Here is a 15,486-nt window from a genome sequence, read left to right as displayed (position 1 = left end):
TGCAGGTCCCAGCGGCATCCAGGCAGTATCCCGGGGTGGTCTGGCAGATTTTGTGAGGGCACCCGCACCTGAAAGTGAATAGTGTGAGGAAAAAGTAGTGGTAGGAATATGGAAATAAGCTTTTAATGCATCCTGGGGAGAAAACAAAGGACTCTCTGGATTTGGTTAGAGGTGATAACGATGAGCCGATGATGCTACCCAGCACGTTGGAGTATGGGGACCCTGTGCCATGATGAGGACGGATGGGGAGGCTATTCAGCCTGGGACCCCAGTCACCCTGACCCCCTGGCAGGGTGGCATGTCCCAAGGGGCTGCCCCACGCTGGTAGCCAGCCATCCAGCCAGCAGGGCTTGGTAAATCTCAGACATCCCATAGGAAATGGGTGTGTGGTTGCATTGGAGCAGGGAGAGAGCCAGCTGCCGATATGGGTCTTACGCAGCAGCCCGTGGGGGGCAGCGGCAGCGATTTGGGGGGTCATGGAAACGTCTTTGCGGGGCCATAGTGGCTCGGAGGCAGGGGGGCGAGCACTGAGATGCTGCCAGGGGTCGGATGAGCAGGGCAGGGCTTTGGTGGCTCTTCCTGGGGGCCAGTGCAACCAGCAGGGTGGCAGTGGGGACCGTGCAGGGCTCTGCAGTTAGTTCCTTTGATAAAGCGAGCTCACTGGTGATGCCTGCACTGTCCCCTTTTATAGAGGTTTATCAGTGGCCTCTCTAAAAGCTCTCTTGGCTTTTTTTTTCTTAATACCACAGGCTTGCAAGTCTGTAAAGATCTCATCTGAAGCTGAGGTTATCGCAGAGTCTGCCTCTCTGACCTGTGGGCAGAGGAGGTGGTCTGCCTCCGGATTCTCCCTGCCAGTACCTTTGGGATCAGCCCGAGGGCAGAGGGGCTCCCGCGGCCAGGCAGGGTCACGCGTGCTGCTGAGCCACAAGCACCGCGGTGCGGCACTCTGGCCACTTCTTGCAGTTGGGTGTCAGGGCACTGAGAATCCGCAGGGTTCTGTGTTTAATTGAGTTAATCGGCTGGGAGCAGCGGTCAGAGCATCAGCAGGGAGAGGAGGGTTTGCAGAGGGAGGCTGCCGGGGGGGGGGGCAGAGGCAGGCAGGTAGCTGGCAGCGCGGGGCACTCTTGACATAATGAGGGGAGAAAAGGGGTCACAAACCATCACGTTCAGGAGATCATCATGTGTTGGCACTCAGGGATGTTACGCATTTGGGTTGCCAGACTCGTCTCTCCGAGGCGTGGGGCTCCCCGAAGGATGAGGCCGCGGGCGGAGGGGCTGTGGGGTGACAGCGACAGAGCGAGCGGTGGCAGGATCTCCAGCCCGAGAGCCATCCTCCCGCGATGCCACGAGAGGGCAGCAGGTCCTCACGGACCGCCGCGGCCACAACTGCCCCACAGCCACGCCGTGGCAGGGCCCCACGCCGCCCCTCCAGCTGCTCCGGGGGGGCTCGGCAGACGTGTCCCACGGGCGTGCGCCTGCGGTTGCTCGCAAGCCCCAGCGTGCACGCTTCTGGGGTCCGCGCTCGCGTGCCGCGTCCCTCCCGGACAGGCTGTAGTCACGCCTTCGCCCCGGCTTCCCACGCGGAATGCCACGCCGCGGGATGGCTGCGCTCCCCAAAAGACGGGTAGCGGTTCCTAGGTGAGCCCTACCTTGCCCCGGCCCACGCGTGAGCCCCGGGGACGCGGGCGTTGCTGGCCGCTCGGTGGTTTGGCACAGCCGGCCTGAGCCGCCGCTGGTACGGCATTTCCTGGGCAGCAGCAGGGGCTGGCACCGCGCTTCTTGCACACATGAATGCGTGTGACAGAGGAGCACGGCTGGCTCCTGCGGACGTTGCGCCTACACCTTCCTCGCAGCCCAAGCAGTGTTTGCCCATCGCTAACAGTGGGCAGCATTAAATCTGTCCAGGCTCTTCATAGACCTGGTGGTTACTGCACTGGCAATATCTCACTGCAAGAGAAATTCCCAGGCAAACACACCTATTGATTTTCTTTCTAACTCCCTTTCAGTGGATTTGCCAACAAAAGGGGTATTATTCCACCAGGTAATAAACGGGCAGCCTGTGCCAGCAGATGTGTATTGGCTGTAAATCCCCACTGCCCTACCGTGGTGGCACTAGATCTGTCCAGCCGGAGTGTGGTGTAAAGGGGAGGTGGACCAGAATTACCTCTTCCTTGCATAAAATCAAAACCCAGGTCCTAAATCAGGCCCAGCTGAGCAGCCTGTCGGTGTCGGTGGGGTTAACCTGCTGAGCCTGGAGGAATCCCTACCTGGGTCTGTTCCTGACATTCTCTCTACGGCTTCAGCTGGAGAGCCTTCTCCTCTCCTTGTTCCAAGCATTTCTGCTGTTGAAGAGCTACCACATCCTACCCCTGATGTGCTGCATTCTTGTGGTAAGTGGAGTGATTCCCAGTTTTGGAATGACTTGGGATCTTTTGGAAGAGGTGCTGTACAAAATGCTGGACCACTAGCAAACCCATCGTCTCCCGGGAGCTCTCAAGACAAAACAGCACTCCAATACAAAAGAATTAGGTATTATCCTTTTGTTATTGTTACAGTCGTGTTGTTATCATGCTTCCCTCTTGTCCAAGCACTAGGAGGTGCTGCTGGTAATGCTGGAAGCATTCCCCCACATCTGCAACTGCTGCATCCCAAGCAGGGACCCCTGCGCGCTGTGCAGGCAGTCACCTCGTGCTGTGGGGTTATTAAATCCTGGTGGAGCACAGAGACAGAGCCAGGCACCCTGACAGGCGAGCGGTACCTCTGCACACTCTGTGCTGCTCATCCTCCCTTTCTTACGCAAGGCTTGACGCTTGGCATAAGGCCGTTCTTTTATTTGTTTTGTTATGTTGTTGGATTTTTTTTTAAATACATATTTCAGACAAACAAACAAACTAATAACTCCCACAAGTTGCCGTGATGCGTCAACCACATCCGCGGCGCTGTGTTTCCAAACAGATGTTGCCAGGATTCAAATGAGTCGCCAACAGCGTTAGCGAAAGCATGTTCAGATGCAAGGGCTGATAAGGAATCCCTCTATCGCTGCTGCTGCGCTGCAGCCCCTGCAGCCAAGCCTCATCCTCCTGCCAGAACGGGACCTTTGGAGCACCCTAGCAGTGGTCACCTGCAAAGCACTTCCCTAGGAGTGAGGCAGAGGCTTTGCAAGAACAATCTGAGTGCCTTGGGAGATTCTCCAGTTCTGCATGGGGGTCATGCAATGTGGACCTGAACGCTATAGCTGGGTTTACTTGCTCTGGACTGGACCCACCTTGCAGTGAAGATAACAGGAGCATTTCTGTTGGCTTCACTGGCAGCTGGAGATGGCATTGCAATGGTATGTTGCAGGGTCTGGTTCTGATTCTCTCCAATCCAACGGCAAAAGCTTCCTTTGACTTCATCAGGAATAGGGTTGGGCCGCTTGTATTTTTGTTCAAGAAGAAGCCAGTCAGCTGGGCCTCAGCACTGACGAATGCTGTACAGCAACTAGGTAATAAAAGCCAGACCGAGCCTCCAGGAGTATACGGGGTTTCTCCAGTTCACTGTCGGGTTTGCTGTGGGGAGAGCAGGCTGGCCCCCGAGCCCCCTCCTTGCATGCAGGCAGCTGAGCAGTTAACCGAAACTCATCTCAGGCATAGGAGAGAGGGAGGGAAACAGAGGGACCTCGATTCCGTCTCCCTGGGCTACAGTTGCAATGGCAGGTCCAGGAACAAAGGAGTGTGTTTGGGGGGAAAATACCTCCCAGATCAGAATAACTCCTCTGTGAGATGCCGTGAGCTGTGGATGGGAAGAGAAAGAAGCACAGTCTCCGTCAAGGCACTCGCCAGCTTTCTAGGGATGAGGCACCTGGAGCTGATGCTTCCCACCCCCTGAGCAAGATGAGGAGCAGCAGTTCCTCCTCGCTGCCTCTCCCCGGCTCTGGAGGAGCTGGCTCAGAAGCAGGGTGTGCAGCTGGCACTCTCAGGTTTTAATAGCAGAAATGGGGTGATTATTTTTTAGGACTGTACTTAAGCCCCCAAAGCTTGTTCCACAAAAGCTACTAGGAATTGCTATCCAGTGCTGATGACTTCCAAGTGCTTGTCTGGATGAGAGCTGGCAATTTGGCAGTGAAGCCCGTCTGCCTCTGCTGAGCCATGTCCTATTTCATTTTCCTTCTTTGGAGTTGTACCCAGAGCCTTTTCAGTACAAGGGAACACCATGGATCCTTTGCCAGCACGCTGAACCAGTAAGCTCGGCTAGAGTAACCCCTTACATCCCCAGGAAGTCAGTCTGCAAAGCAATCCTTTTCCCCAAAGTGACTGGGGCTTCAACTGTTATAAAGAGGATTAAATGCAGACAGCCGTTTCCACCTTACCTATGAAGTCTGCTCTGCTGGCAAGTCTACCATGAGTCACCAGGCTCCGTGGTTAATCTTCTGTGGCTGAGTGCATGGCTGCTATGGAAGTGGAGCTGCACTACTCACACAGTTTTCTATCTTACTTTATTTGCAGACCTCTACGCTTTCCCCTGTGCAGCTCCGTTTAATGACTGCTGCTCCTGAAATAGCTTTGCTCCATCCGGGTTTCCTTCAGGAGAAAGGGGGAACCCTCACTTTCATGCCAATCCCTTTGGAGAGCTCTTGAAACCACCACCCCCAGCTACAGTGCCCTTTCCTGGGAGCGACGGGCAAAGAAGGTGGCGGGTGGTACAGGATGTGTTGCACAAGCTCACGTTCGTCTTCTTTACTTGCGAAAGGGGCTGTGTTGTCAGGCTGAATGCTGAAGGACGCCTCTCCATGTCTAACCCACCATTTGCAGGGAATCCTTCCCCACGGTGACGTGTCTGGTGGAGCACCGCTGCACGGAGCTTCATCTGTATTCCGGAACAGGGCAGCTAATGCAAACACTTGAATCTAAGCTCTTACAGCTGCATCAGTCAGGGGTGTCCCTCATCACGGGGCAATGCAGGGAGACTGGACAGTCTCCTGCAGCAGGGAATTCTTGCTCAGAGATTTGTTTTGCTCCTTACTTGTCTCGGCTTGCTCCTAGCAAACACAGACTGTAACTGAGGAGGACCAAGGGAGGTTGTTCTTCCTGCTTATTCATTCCGCTCCTTACCGTTTGTTTGTACTCAAAGAACAACTGGGCACTGTGTGCACATGCATCGTGTGCCCCGTGCTTGAACACAGAGAGGACGGGTGACATGGGGGAAGAAGCACAGAGCAGATAGCTTGGAATGGAGCCTCCAATGAGGCATTCCCAGAGCAGTGCTCTAGCAGCTGGACCATGCTGCCCATCCAGCCTGGGCTGTCTCCAGGTCTTCTTGCAGGTGTTGGTGGAAGCCTATATGTGCGATTTGAACAATGATTTTCAGAAAGCCTTTTAGAATGGCTTGAAACTGTGTGCTACATCTCCAGACAGACCTTAGCTAAGCTTAGGCTAAGCCATAAGCCTGTGTTAAGGACACATTCAGACATTTAATGCTAGCGATCTATAATTCTTAGCTATAAAGCCAATAATTCAGGAAGGAAGGTTTGATATCCTATTGCCAATCATGAGGTAACTGATCCACTTTCTTTTCAGCTCTATGTTCATGCTCTCCCTTAAAGCATGGCTCCAAAACTTCCTTCCCTGTGGAGGATCTCTGAGATCGCTGCTTCAGCTCTGGTGAGGAAGCTTTGCAGCCCAGAAGTGTCATTGTCATCTCCTTCTTTCTCTTCTACATGTAGTTTAGTAGCAATGTTAAAAAAAAAAAAGTTACTTTTATCCAGAAGTGAGAAGAGGCTCCTAGTATTGCCTTGTAGCTTCCCTGTTTCTGAGCCACCCAGTTTATCATGGCTTCATGGCTTTCCCTTACGAGGCTTGAAATTGCCTGGAGCTGCTCTTCTAGAAAATAATCTCTCCAAGAACCAGCTCCAACTCTCATTTTCCATGTCTGCGTACGCCAGTGTCTCACTAGACATTGAGACATCTCCTCGCAGCCTTGTTTTAATTTATCTTAGCAACTGCCCCCCTTTTATTCTACTGAAAGACGGGTTGGTTGGAATTTGCTCGTTCTTCCCGTGACAGCTTTGATCCTGCACACAGAAGTGTTCCCTGACAGCCAGACAGCAGGGAAGGGCTGGCCCTAGCCTGGAGGGCCTCGGGAGTCATGAATGAATACTGTGTTTACTTGTACTTATAATTGACTAGTGCCTTGCCAGATCAGCTTCATGTCACTGCAAGCTGAGGGCATTGAGACAATCCTTGTTCCTCTACAGCTCCTTCTTGGGACTGGGAAGTTGTTGCTGGAGGCAACAGCCATCCAGCTCATGGTCTTGGGAGCCTCATTTGGGTGCGGGGTGGAGAAAGGCTTTTCTTCTGTTGGTCTATCACCAGGTGTGATTGGTTGACCCTGGCTGGTTGCCAGGTGCCCACCAAAGCCGTTCTATCACTCCCCCTCCTCATCTGGACAGGGGAGAGAAAATATAACAAAGAGCTTGTGGGTCGAGATAAGGACAGGAGAGATCACTCACCAATTACCGTCACGGGCAAAACAGACTGAACTTGGGGAAAAATAACTCACTTTTTATTACAAATCAACCAGAGTAGGGTAATGAGAAATAAAACCAAATCTCAGAACACCTTCCCTCCACCCCTCCCTTCTTCCCGGGCACAACTTTACTCCCGGATTCTCTACCAACCCCCCCAGCAGCACAGGGGGACGGGGAATGGGGTTTACGGTCAGTTCATCGCACGTTATTTCTGCCACTTCATCTTCCTCAGGGGGAGGACTCATCACACTCTTCCCCTGCTCCAGCGTGGGGTCCCACCCACGGGAGACAGTCCTCCACGAACTTCTCCAACGTGGGTCCTTCCCACGGGCTGCAGTTCTTCACGAACTGCTCCAGCATGGGTCCTTTTCCATGGTGTGCAGTCCTTCAGGAGCACACTGCTCCAGCGTGGGTCCCCCACAGGGTCACAAGTCCTGCCAGAAAACCTGCTCCGTGGGCTCCTCTCTCCACAGATCTGCAGGTCCTGCCAGGAGCCTGCTCCAGCGCGGGGTTCCCACAGGATCACAGCCTCCTTCGGGAACCCACCTGCTCCGGCGTGGGGTCCTCCACGGGCTGCAGGTGGATATCTGCTCCACCGTGGACCTCCCTAGGCTGCAGGGGGACAGCCTGCCTCACCGTGGTCTTCCCCACGGGCTGCAGGGGAATCTCTGCTCCGGCGCCTGGAGCATCTCCTCCCCTCCTTCTGCACTGACCTTGGTGTCCGCAGGGTTGTTTCTCTTACATGTTCTCACTCCTCTCTCCAGCTGCCGTTTCTGTCTGTCCCGCAAGTTTTTTTTTCCTTCTTAAAAATGTTATCACAGAGGTGTTACCACTATCGCTGATTGACTCAGCCTTGGGCGGTGGTGGGTCCGTCTTAGAGCCGGCTGGTATTGGCTCTCTCTCGAACACAGGGGAAGCTTCCAGCAACTTCTTACAGAAGCCACCCCTGTAACCCCCCCCCGCTACCAAAACCTTGCCACACAAAGCCAATACACCAGGTTATGAAAGTTGAGCCTGCCTTCTTGGATCAACCCAAGACAAGTGTCTATAGATAAAGAATTTAAATAGAAGCATACAGGACAAAGATAGGAGTCCTGTCTCCTTTGCTCAGGGTTATCACCAGGTACGATACTTTCCTTGTCCTTAGTGAGCGTTTGGACCAAGGCAGAAGAAAGTAAGGCTCTCCAGGTCTATCGTCGTATGGTTAAGACCACCAGGAAGTTTCACAATGGGTTTCAAAGGCCTGAATATTTCCTGAAAGCAGAGCGTTGACAGTTTGGTTTTGGTAACACCTCCATCTATTCCTTGCGCGGTGAGTTTGTACCCACTTACCCCCTCTGCCAAGGGGCTTCATCCCACAATGTAGTCTCTTTGCAGCCTCCTATGGGTCCGTCTCAGTGCCCTGGATAATGTGTCACCCAAAAGAGAGAGCTAAGAACCACAGGGACTAGAGAGGGCTGGCATTGGGGCAGGGGTGAGGGCACCCAGCTCTTAGACCTGGTCCCTTTGGAGAGATTTCTCTTTGGCGGGGAAAATATACTTGGGAGGTTTTGTTTCATTTTGAAGTGCAGAAAGCGAATAGGCAAGTTACAAAAAAAGAAGGAGGAGAATAGTGTCAGTTCTGTCACTCTAGAAGTGCTTGTCTGGAAATGCTCACACTTTCTACCCAGTCCCAAGCAGTGACCTTCAAGTCCTGTTTTAATCCTTCTCTCCTTGACCTTTCTGGTTTCCTGCTCCCACCTGGCCTTCACCTTCAGCAGCTGCATTTATCCTCGCTGTGGCAAAGTTTGGGTTTGGGAAGATGACCGTGCTGAGATTTATTTAATGTTGTTTGGTTTCTTCCCTCTCCCTAAACCAGAAACAACTGAGCTTGGGAACAAGAAGGAGTTGAAATCCATGCCCTTCATCACCTATCTCTCAGGCCTGCTGACAGCACAGATGCTGTCTGATGACCACCTCATCTCAGGTGTGGAGATTCACTGCGAGGAGAAAGGGCGCTGCCCATCCACTTGCCATTTGTGCCGGCGCCCCGGCAAGGAGCAGCTCAGCCCTACGCCAGTTCTGCTGGAGATCAACCGAGTGGTGCCTCTGTACGCTCTGATCCAGGACAACGATACCAGGGAGGTGAGTGAGCCGGTGACGGACCAGCTCCACCACTATGATCCTTCCTTAGTCACCTCTCAAGTCTGCCTTCCTCAGTCTCTGCATAAATGTTGGGTTCCCCGGTGCGAGGCAGTGTTTTCGTGTGCGTGTTTGGTGGGGAACGCTTCAGGATGGTGTCAGCAATGGAGCTGGCAGATCCTGCTGCCCACCACTTACGGCCCTTGCAGACCTGTGTCTCTCTGCCTTCAGTACGGTGAAGGCAATGCTGTAAGCAGCCGGGGCCACAGTCATTCCTGGTGTCCACCCCCAGCAGACACCGGTGTGCAGGATGTGTCCTGCGTAGGGGTCTTAGGAGCCAGGCATCAGATCAGTCTTATGCTCCTGGCCCTGAGATCTCAGCTGTAGGTGCGCAAGGGGTGGCCAAAGCCCTGCAGGGCTCTAGCGTGGCTCTGCAAAGCGCCAGTGCAGAGGGAGGGAATACCCAGCCCCTTGGGACAGTCCCGCAGCCACAGGAGGTCACTGTTACTCCAGGAGGGACCAGCCAAGCTGGAGGTCACCCTTCCCTGGGGCTGGGCTCCTCTGCCTCCAGCAAAAACTTCAGTGTTAATCCTATGGAGTTTGATTTCCCACTTTCTTGGTTCACTGCTGCCCCCCACCCCCCTCTGCAGCCCTCTAACCCCAGTCGCAAGTCCAAAAATGACAGACCAGCTTAAAGTCACTTATTGGCACTGAGCCTGCACTTGATTAAGATGCCTGGAGTGAGCCAGCGTGCAGCAGCTGTGGGTGGAACGCACAGGGCTCCAGGTCGGGAAGCAATCCTAGCACATGGAGGTGTGACCACCAGGAATGATGCTTCATCCCCTTCCCAGATCCACGGGCAAAAGAGCCCCCGTGCTTCTCCTGGCACCCAAATCCTTTATGGGGACTGTCCCTCCTTGCCTATTTCTTGATCTTGTTCCCGCTTTCCTGTCTATCAACCCTCCTGGTTCTTCCATGCAGCTGTGCCTGACTTCCATACCTTGGTTCCTCTTTCTTTCCAGCTCTTTTCCCAAACTCCCTTTGTCCCACTATTTTCTCATCCTGCATCCTTTCCCCACCCGTGCCTGCTCTTCCCGTTGGGCAATTCTTGTGTAGACATTGACCTGCCGTTATCAGCATGTCCAAGGCAGTGCTGGGATGGGGCATTACCAGTACAGGGAAAGTTGGTTTCCTTCAGACAAGAAAGATGTGCTTCCCACCAGCAATCTGCAAGAAGACAGTTCCTTTTGGGGTACGAGACGTAGGTTAGCCAGCGGGGAAGGGGTAACTGTGAAAGCAAGCAGAGCCCAGCAGGATCTGGGGGAATCTCCACAGACCCTGCTCACCACCAGCTCCCCTTTCTAGCCCTGGGCCCAGGTGGCAATGCCACCCTGCCTCTCTGGCCCTGGCTGCAAGGTCCCCTCCTCCTCCTCGCCTCTCCCCCAGCCCTGCCGACGCTGCCTGCCCTGCCAGGCTCACTCGGGGCGCCTCCTTGTCCTGGGGAGCTGGAGCCTGTGTTTCACCAGCAGCAGCCTCCTTCCCTCCCTCCCCTGGCTCATGCAGAGGGCTGGCCCCATCAGCTGCAGCTGGAGGACAGCCCGCATTGTGCTTTCTGCTGAGGCGCTGGGAAAACCAGCAAACAAACATGCAAACAAACAAAAACCCAATGAAGCAACCAAACAAGAGAAGCCCCAGCCGCCTTCCAGAGGGCTGCGTTCGATGCATCCCTCCTCCACCTCCTCCTCCTTCCACCTGCTCACCCAGAGGTGGAGGGACACCCCCCAGGGAGTCTGTCTGTGCAAGGGTGCCGTGTGTGACTCTGCTCCCCCTTCACCCCAGGGTGCTCTCGATCAGCGGTGCTGGGGTTAGAGGTGGCAGGGCAAGAGATTTGGGTGGCTGCAGGAGGGAGGATGCTGCTGGACCAGGTGCTAAGGGGACACCGGGAGCTGGCAGCGAGCAGCGTGTGCCAGGACAGGTCACGTTGTGCCGTCCTGAGCGGAAGGTCCTGGGGTGGGGAGCAGGTTGGTGCACACTGTCCTCTCTGACCACCCCCCTCCCCACACACACAGACAGCTGGACTGGGTCTCATTGTTTTGGCTGTGGGCTTCTTTTGATGGCAGGCCCTCTTATCCCCCGTGTCCCTGCAGCCCATCCAAGGCCATCCCCACCCTTGCCACAGCAGGACACAGGGAATGCTTTTTGGCTTCCCTGTCCCTCCTCTTTCCAGGCCGTTCCCATTCCCTCAGCCTGAATCCCTTGTCTTGCATCAGCTCCAGCACTTCCCTTTCCCCTTCTTGCTCACTTAAACCTTCACCTAATCTGCTGTCCTGCTCCCTCCATCCTTTCCTCCCCAACTTGCTTCTCACCCTTCTCTCCATCAGCCTCTCTCCTGCAGGATATTTCTCTCCCTCTCCTCTCCCTGCTGCCCTTCGGCTCCGCGGGCAGGGACGAGTCCCAGTGCCTGGGGGCTGTAATCCACCGCCGCCGGAGGGGCTCGCTGCCACCACGGCACAAACCTCGGCTCTCGGCACTGGGCCTGGGCTGGGCAAAGCCGTACCTGCCTCTCTGGAGGAGATGGAGCTGGCGGTAGCCATGCCCATGCCCTAGAGAGGATGGCTTGGTGCGGGGTTAGCGCTGCCTGGGTGAGAACGTGCCCCCACGCCTCTCGTGGTGTTACACGAGCTCGGGGACGAGGGATGCCTGCAGGGGCATGGCCTTCCCCCGTGAGTGGGAAGGGAGAGTGAGCGCGAAAGGCAAAGCGGTCTAGGGGTGGTGGGAAGCTGCCACCACCACGGAGGCATTACCCTGTCACCGAGACCCTGCGGTGTGCCCTTGTCCACTGTGAGCGTGCTGGAAAGCCGCCGGTTTAAACCACTACCTTGCTCTGCGCACAGGGCTAGGCTCCTGAAGGGCAGGTGCTGTCAGGAGCATCTCATGTAGAGTCTGGATGATGAAATGTCCTTTTTCGGCATCAAGCAGAAGGCTGGGGAGGGTCCCAGGCACTAGCAGAGTAGTGTTTGCCTGTGGCATAAACGAGATTTGCAGACGCCTGGGCTGAGGCAAGTCCTGCACCTCTGAGCACAGCATCCACAGCTGAGCGCTCCCCTGCCTGCTTTTCCCCGTTCAGGTGGATAATACTCAATCGATACAGCAAATGCTGATCTTAGGGGAACTGCAAGCAGATCCCAATTCCCCCATAGTATTAAAAAAACAATAATTGTAAACAGTGAAGATCTTTCTCTTTGCATATATGTCCACATAGATAAATATATATGTGTATAGAGAGAAAGCAGGGTCATTAATAAGGTGGATACTAACTTCTGTAAAGTTTGCTGAAAGTTTTCCCATATAAGCCTAGCAGCAGAGATGAGGCAAGACACAGGTAAAGACATTTTGCCCATTTCAGTATGTGCCATTTTTTAGGTAGGTTTGTCTTTTCATTTGCCTCAGTGCAGTGAGTTATGCACTTTTTAAAATTTACAACCACCGCACAGTACAAGGCCATGTTCTTGGTTGCTGATGACCTTGCCAGACTCTTAAGTGCTGGGGGGGGTTAAGTTTCCGTGCTGGGTGTCTGCCTTGGGCTGATTTGTGATTTTTCTATGCGTGCATGTTTGATTTCAGCTAAAACTGACCATTTCCAAGAGGGAGATTAGGTGAAAATATATTGCTTTGCCCATGTTAAATAAGCTGGAAAACTCTTTTATTTCTATGTCATTGGGATCTGCTGTTTCCTTCTTGCTTTGAAGCAAGGGCTTGAAATTTAGAAGGTCTCGAGGAGTCAGGTTTTGCCTTTTGCTGCCCAGGGAGCATTTGTCCAGAGACATTTGTGCTGTGAGCTTAAGGAAACTCTCAGCTGTGTGTGATCAGCAGGGGTTTGGTCAGTCTCCCCAGTCCTGCTCAAGCATCGCTCCTGCTCCCAGCAGCAGGGAGGAGCAGTGTTATCAGTTATTGATGGCCCCTCTTTTCCTTCTTGCATGCAATCAAAACTACGTATTGAGCCCCTGCTAGGAGGTGTTTCTGTTTCCCCCTGTGGTTTAATGGCATTGGTCAGGGAACTTGTGCGGTCGCTGATAGCTGCAGCCTGGCTGGGGACTTTGGCAGTGCTGGGCAAGTTGCTTCCCAGGGTCAAGAAAATGTGTTTGAAAGTCCAAGCACCTTTTGAAGGGCTTTGTTGAATGGCTTTTTCCTAGCCATCATGGCTGGTGTGGCTGTGCATGGAAGATATCACAGAGGAAGGACTTTGCTGGAACAGAGGCAATGCTGGAGTCCTCTTTCCACCGGTCCTGGTCAGCTGGTGAGATTAAACTAGTCCAAGTAGGTTTATATCACCATTGCTGTTATAGCTCCATTGCTCTTCGGTCTAAAAGCTCACAACATGAGTTCAAAAGATATAAAGAGACAGAGAAGCTGTGACCTTGGCAGTGACTTCTCTGGATGTCTCTAGAACCTGTGTCGTGTTTTGATCGACGCCGTCTGCCCACATCTCTTTTCTCCTTCGCTCGTGCTCTGCAGCAGTGCAGACACCAGAGTGGTCCCTCCGTTGTCATGTCCAGATGAAGCTGGAGGAGATTCTCCACTGCAGGACTGTGGAAGAAGCCTCCACCAGCGTCAGTGGCTGGCCAGACCCAACAGTGAAGAGCTTCTATCCGTCGTGGGGCTTTCTGCTGGCAAAACACCCGTGATACCTCAAGGGCATGATGCTGTTGAGTGTGCATGTGATGGGAGAGAAGAGAGACGTGGTGACCCTGGCTAGTTTCCCTCTAGTGAACATCCTGGAGCCAAAGGAGGGGAGAGCCACATGTCACCCCAGCGAGAGTGCCAGGCTGTGGTGGCCTTCCTCCTCCACCATCAACATATTCCTGCCTGTCCTTACTCTATGGAAAGGGCAACATACTTCTTACTGCCCAGCATAGCCCTGGAGTCCAAGAGGCACGGGCCTCTTGAGAGAGCGAGACCCCAGGTTTGCATATTCTGCAAACCTTCACGTCCCCTGACTGGGCTGCAGGAAGGCAAGCCAGGCAGCTAACCCTGAGAGGCACTGGGAGGAGCAGGGATGCCCTGCTTCCCCCATCCCTCCCACTGCCAGCACTGGCCCGGGGGGTGGCACTGAGACCTGGAAGATGCGGTGCGCCCGGGAGCACCTTTGATGGGGATGCACGTGTGCGTGGCCGGAGCCGCAGGGCAGCCGTGGCCAGCGGTGGGGAGGAAAGGGGCAGGCATGTTCAGCAGCGTGGTCCCTCCTCTTTGTGGTCTGTTCCTTTCCCCCAAAAAAACCCGAAACAAACACAAAGCTGCTCCTGCGGAGCAGCTCGGCCAGCTGCAGAAGTGCTTAGAGGGTGGCGCGGTGAGGGGGGCTCAGGGAAGGGGGACAGGAGAGATCAGTCTTGCTTCTAGTGGGAAATGGACTCAAACCCCTGTTGTTTGTATTTAAGGAGACAAATGGACGTGGAGCCTGGGTTTTTAAAAGACCCCTAGGACCTTGATTTAATTCGAAAATTGAGTAATCTCAGCATTTGCCTGCAGCCACGGCCTTCTCACAGCACACGCGACCCAGCCTGCGGTGTGGAGGCTTGCTGTGGGGCACGTCCCCGCGCGGCCGGCCCCGTCGGCCTCAGCAGGAGCCCGGCGTGTGGCTGGGACGCTGGCAGGGCTCTCCTCGAGAGCTGCTTCACTGCCTGTGCATGGACCACCAGCAGTGCCTGCATGTCGGGGGCCTGCAGAGCCCCTGTGGGGTCACCGGTTGGGACGGCAGCTCTTGAGGTTGGAGCAAAATTCACCATCGCTCCTTCCCACCCCTTGCCTGTGAGCACCCGCTGGCCCCAAGGAACCATCTCTTGCTGAGCAGAGCATGGCCACCGCTCACCACTTCAGTGTCCCCAGGCTGGCGGGGTGGCCTTGGCCAGGGAGAGAGGACTGGGGGAGCTGCATGCAGCGAGCGTGCCCAGCCCGTGCTCGTGTCCCCAGGGAGTACTGTGCTGGCTCCAGCGACCGCCCGAGCCCGGCCAGACAGGCAGCTGAGTTATCACGGACCAGAAAGCAAGCAGGGGCAAAGAGAGGGGAAAGCACCTCTTTTGTCCATCCCATCCTTTAAACTAATTACTCTCAGCTCACTCTGAGGATGCACTGATGATGATGGAGCACATGTTCTTCCTCCCCCTGGAGCCGGCTACCTGCTCACACAGGTGATGGTAAAGTGGGGGGGGGGGGTCAGAGGGAGCTGCACAAACTGGTGTTGCTTTTCCTCCTGGGTCCAGCTGATCTCTGTGCCCTTGCTGCTCACGTGCTCCGATAGCTGTATTTCAGCAGAAGTGCAAAGTGTAGCTGGTTTTGATGTCTTCTGTTGGTGGTTCTTGGTCAGGTCTTGGGATCGAGGTTGTCTTGTGCTCACTGTCGTAAGGCACAGTGTGATGGAGCCGTGCCCTGGCTGTGTACTTGGAGCCCTTTTATGCATTTACACCAACCCTGAATTACCAGGATGCATGGTCTAAAGGGCGCACAATGGGGTGAAACATGTCCATCGTACCTCCGTCGCCACCTGTCCGTCAGGGCAGTGGGGAGCCCACCCTCGTTTGTGCAGACTGGGCTCTCCATTGTGGCTCTGAAGCCCCTGGGCAAGGAGCTGGAGTATCCAAGTGTATCACTGCTGCTGTGACACCCCCCTCCCCACTTTGGTGTTGACATTGCCCTCAAAGGGCAGAGCAGATGAAAAAGCATACCTGAGAAATCCAGTACCCCGGGAGCCAGGTGCTGTTGCCTCGAGATCCCACGTTCCCACAGCAGGAGATTGCCTTGTCGGATATCATCGGGCTCTGCTGCTGGCTTTGAAATCACGACTGTGCCTTGGAGAGGAGCCCTTG

General features: G+C 54.6%; 1 protein-coding gene across 3 annotated transcripts in view; it reads left to right on the top strand.

The window, feature by feature from the left end:
• Nucleotides 1–15,486, top strand: part of ASTN2 (astrotactin 2) — a 362,574-nt gene that overhangs the window by 247,504 nt on the left and 99,584 nt on the right. For all 3 annotated transcript variants that reach the window (XM_029999952.1, XM_029999953.1, XM_029999955.2), the window contains exon 17: nucleotides 8,364–8,629. In XM_029999952.1, the coding sequence (XP_029855812.1) occupies nucleotides 8,364–8,629 (266 nt within the window). The remainder of the gene's footprint in view (nucleotides 1–8,363; nucleotides 8,630–15,486) is intronic.

Source organism: Aquila chrysaetos, chromosome 24 (assembly GCF_900496995.4).
Source record: "Aquila chrysaetos chrysaetos chromosome 24, bAquChr1.4, whole genome shotgun sequence".
NCBI lineage: Eukaryota > Metazoa > Chordata > Aves > Accipitriformes > Accipitridae > Aquila > Aquila chrysaetos.
Note: the sequence above shows the minus strand (reverse complement) of the source record. Positions and strands in the feature narration are given on the sequence as shown.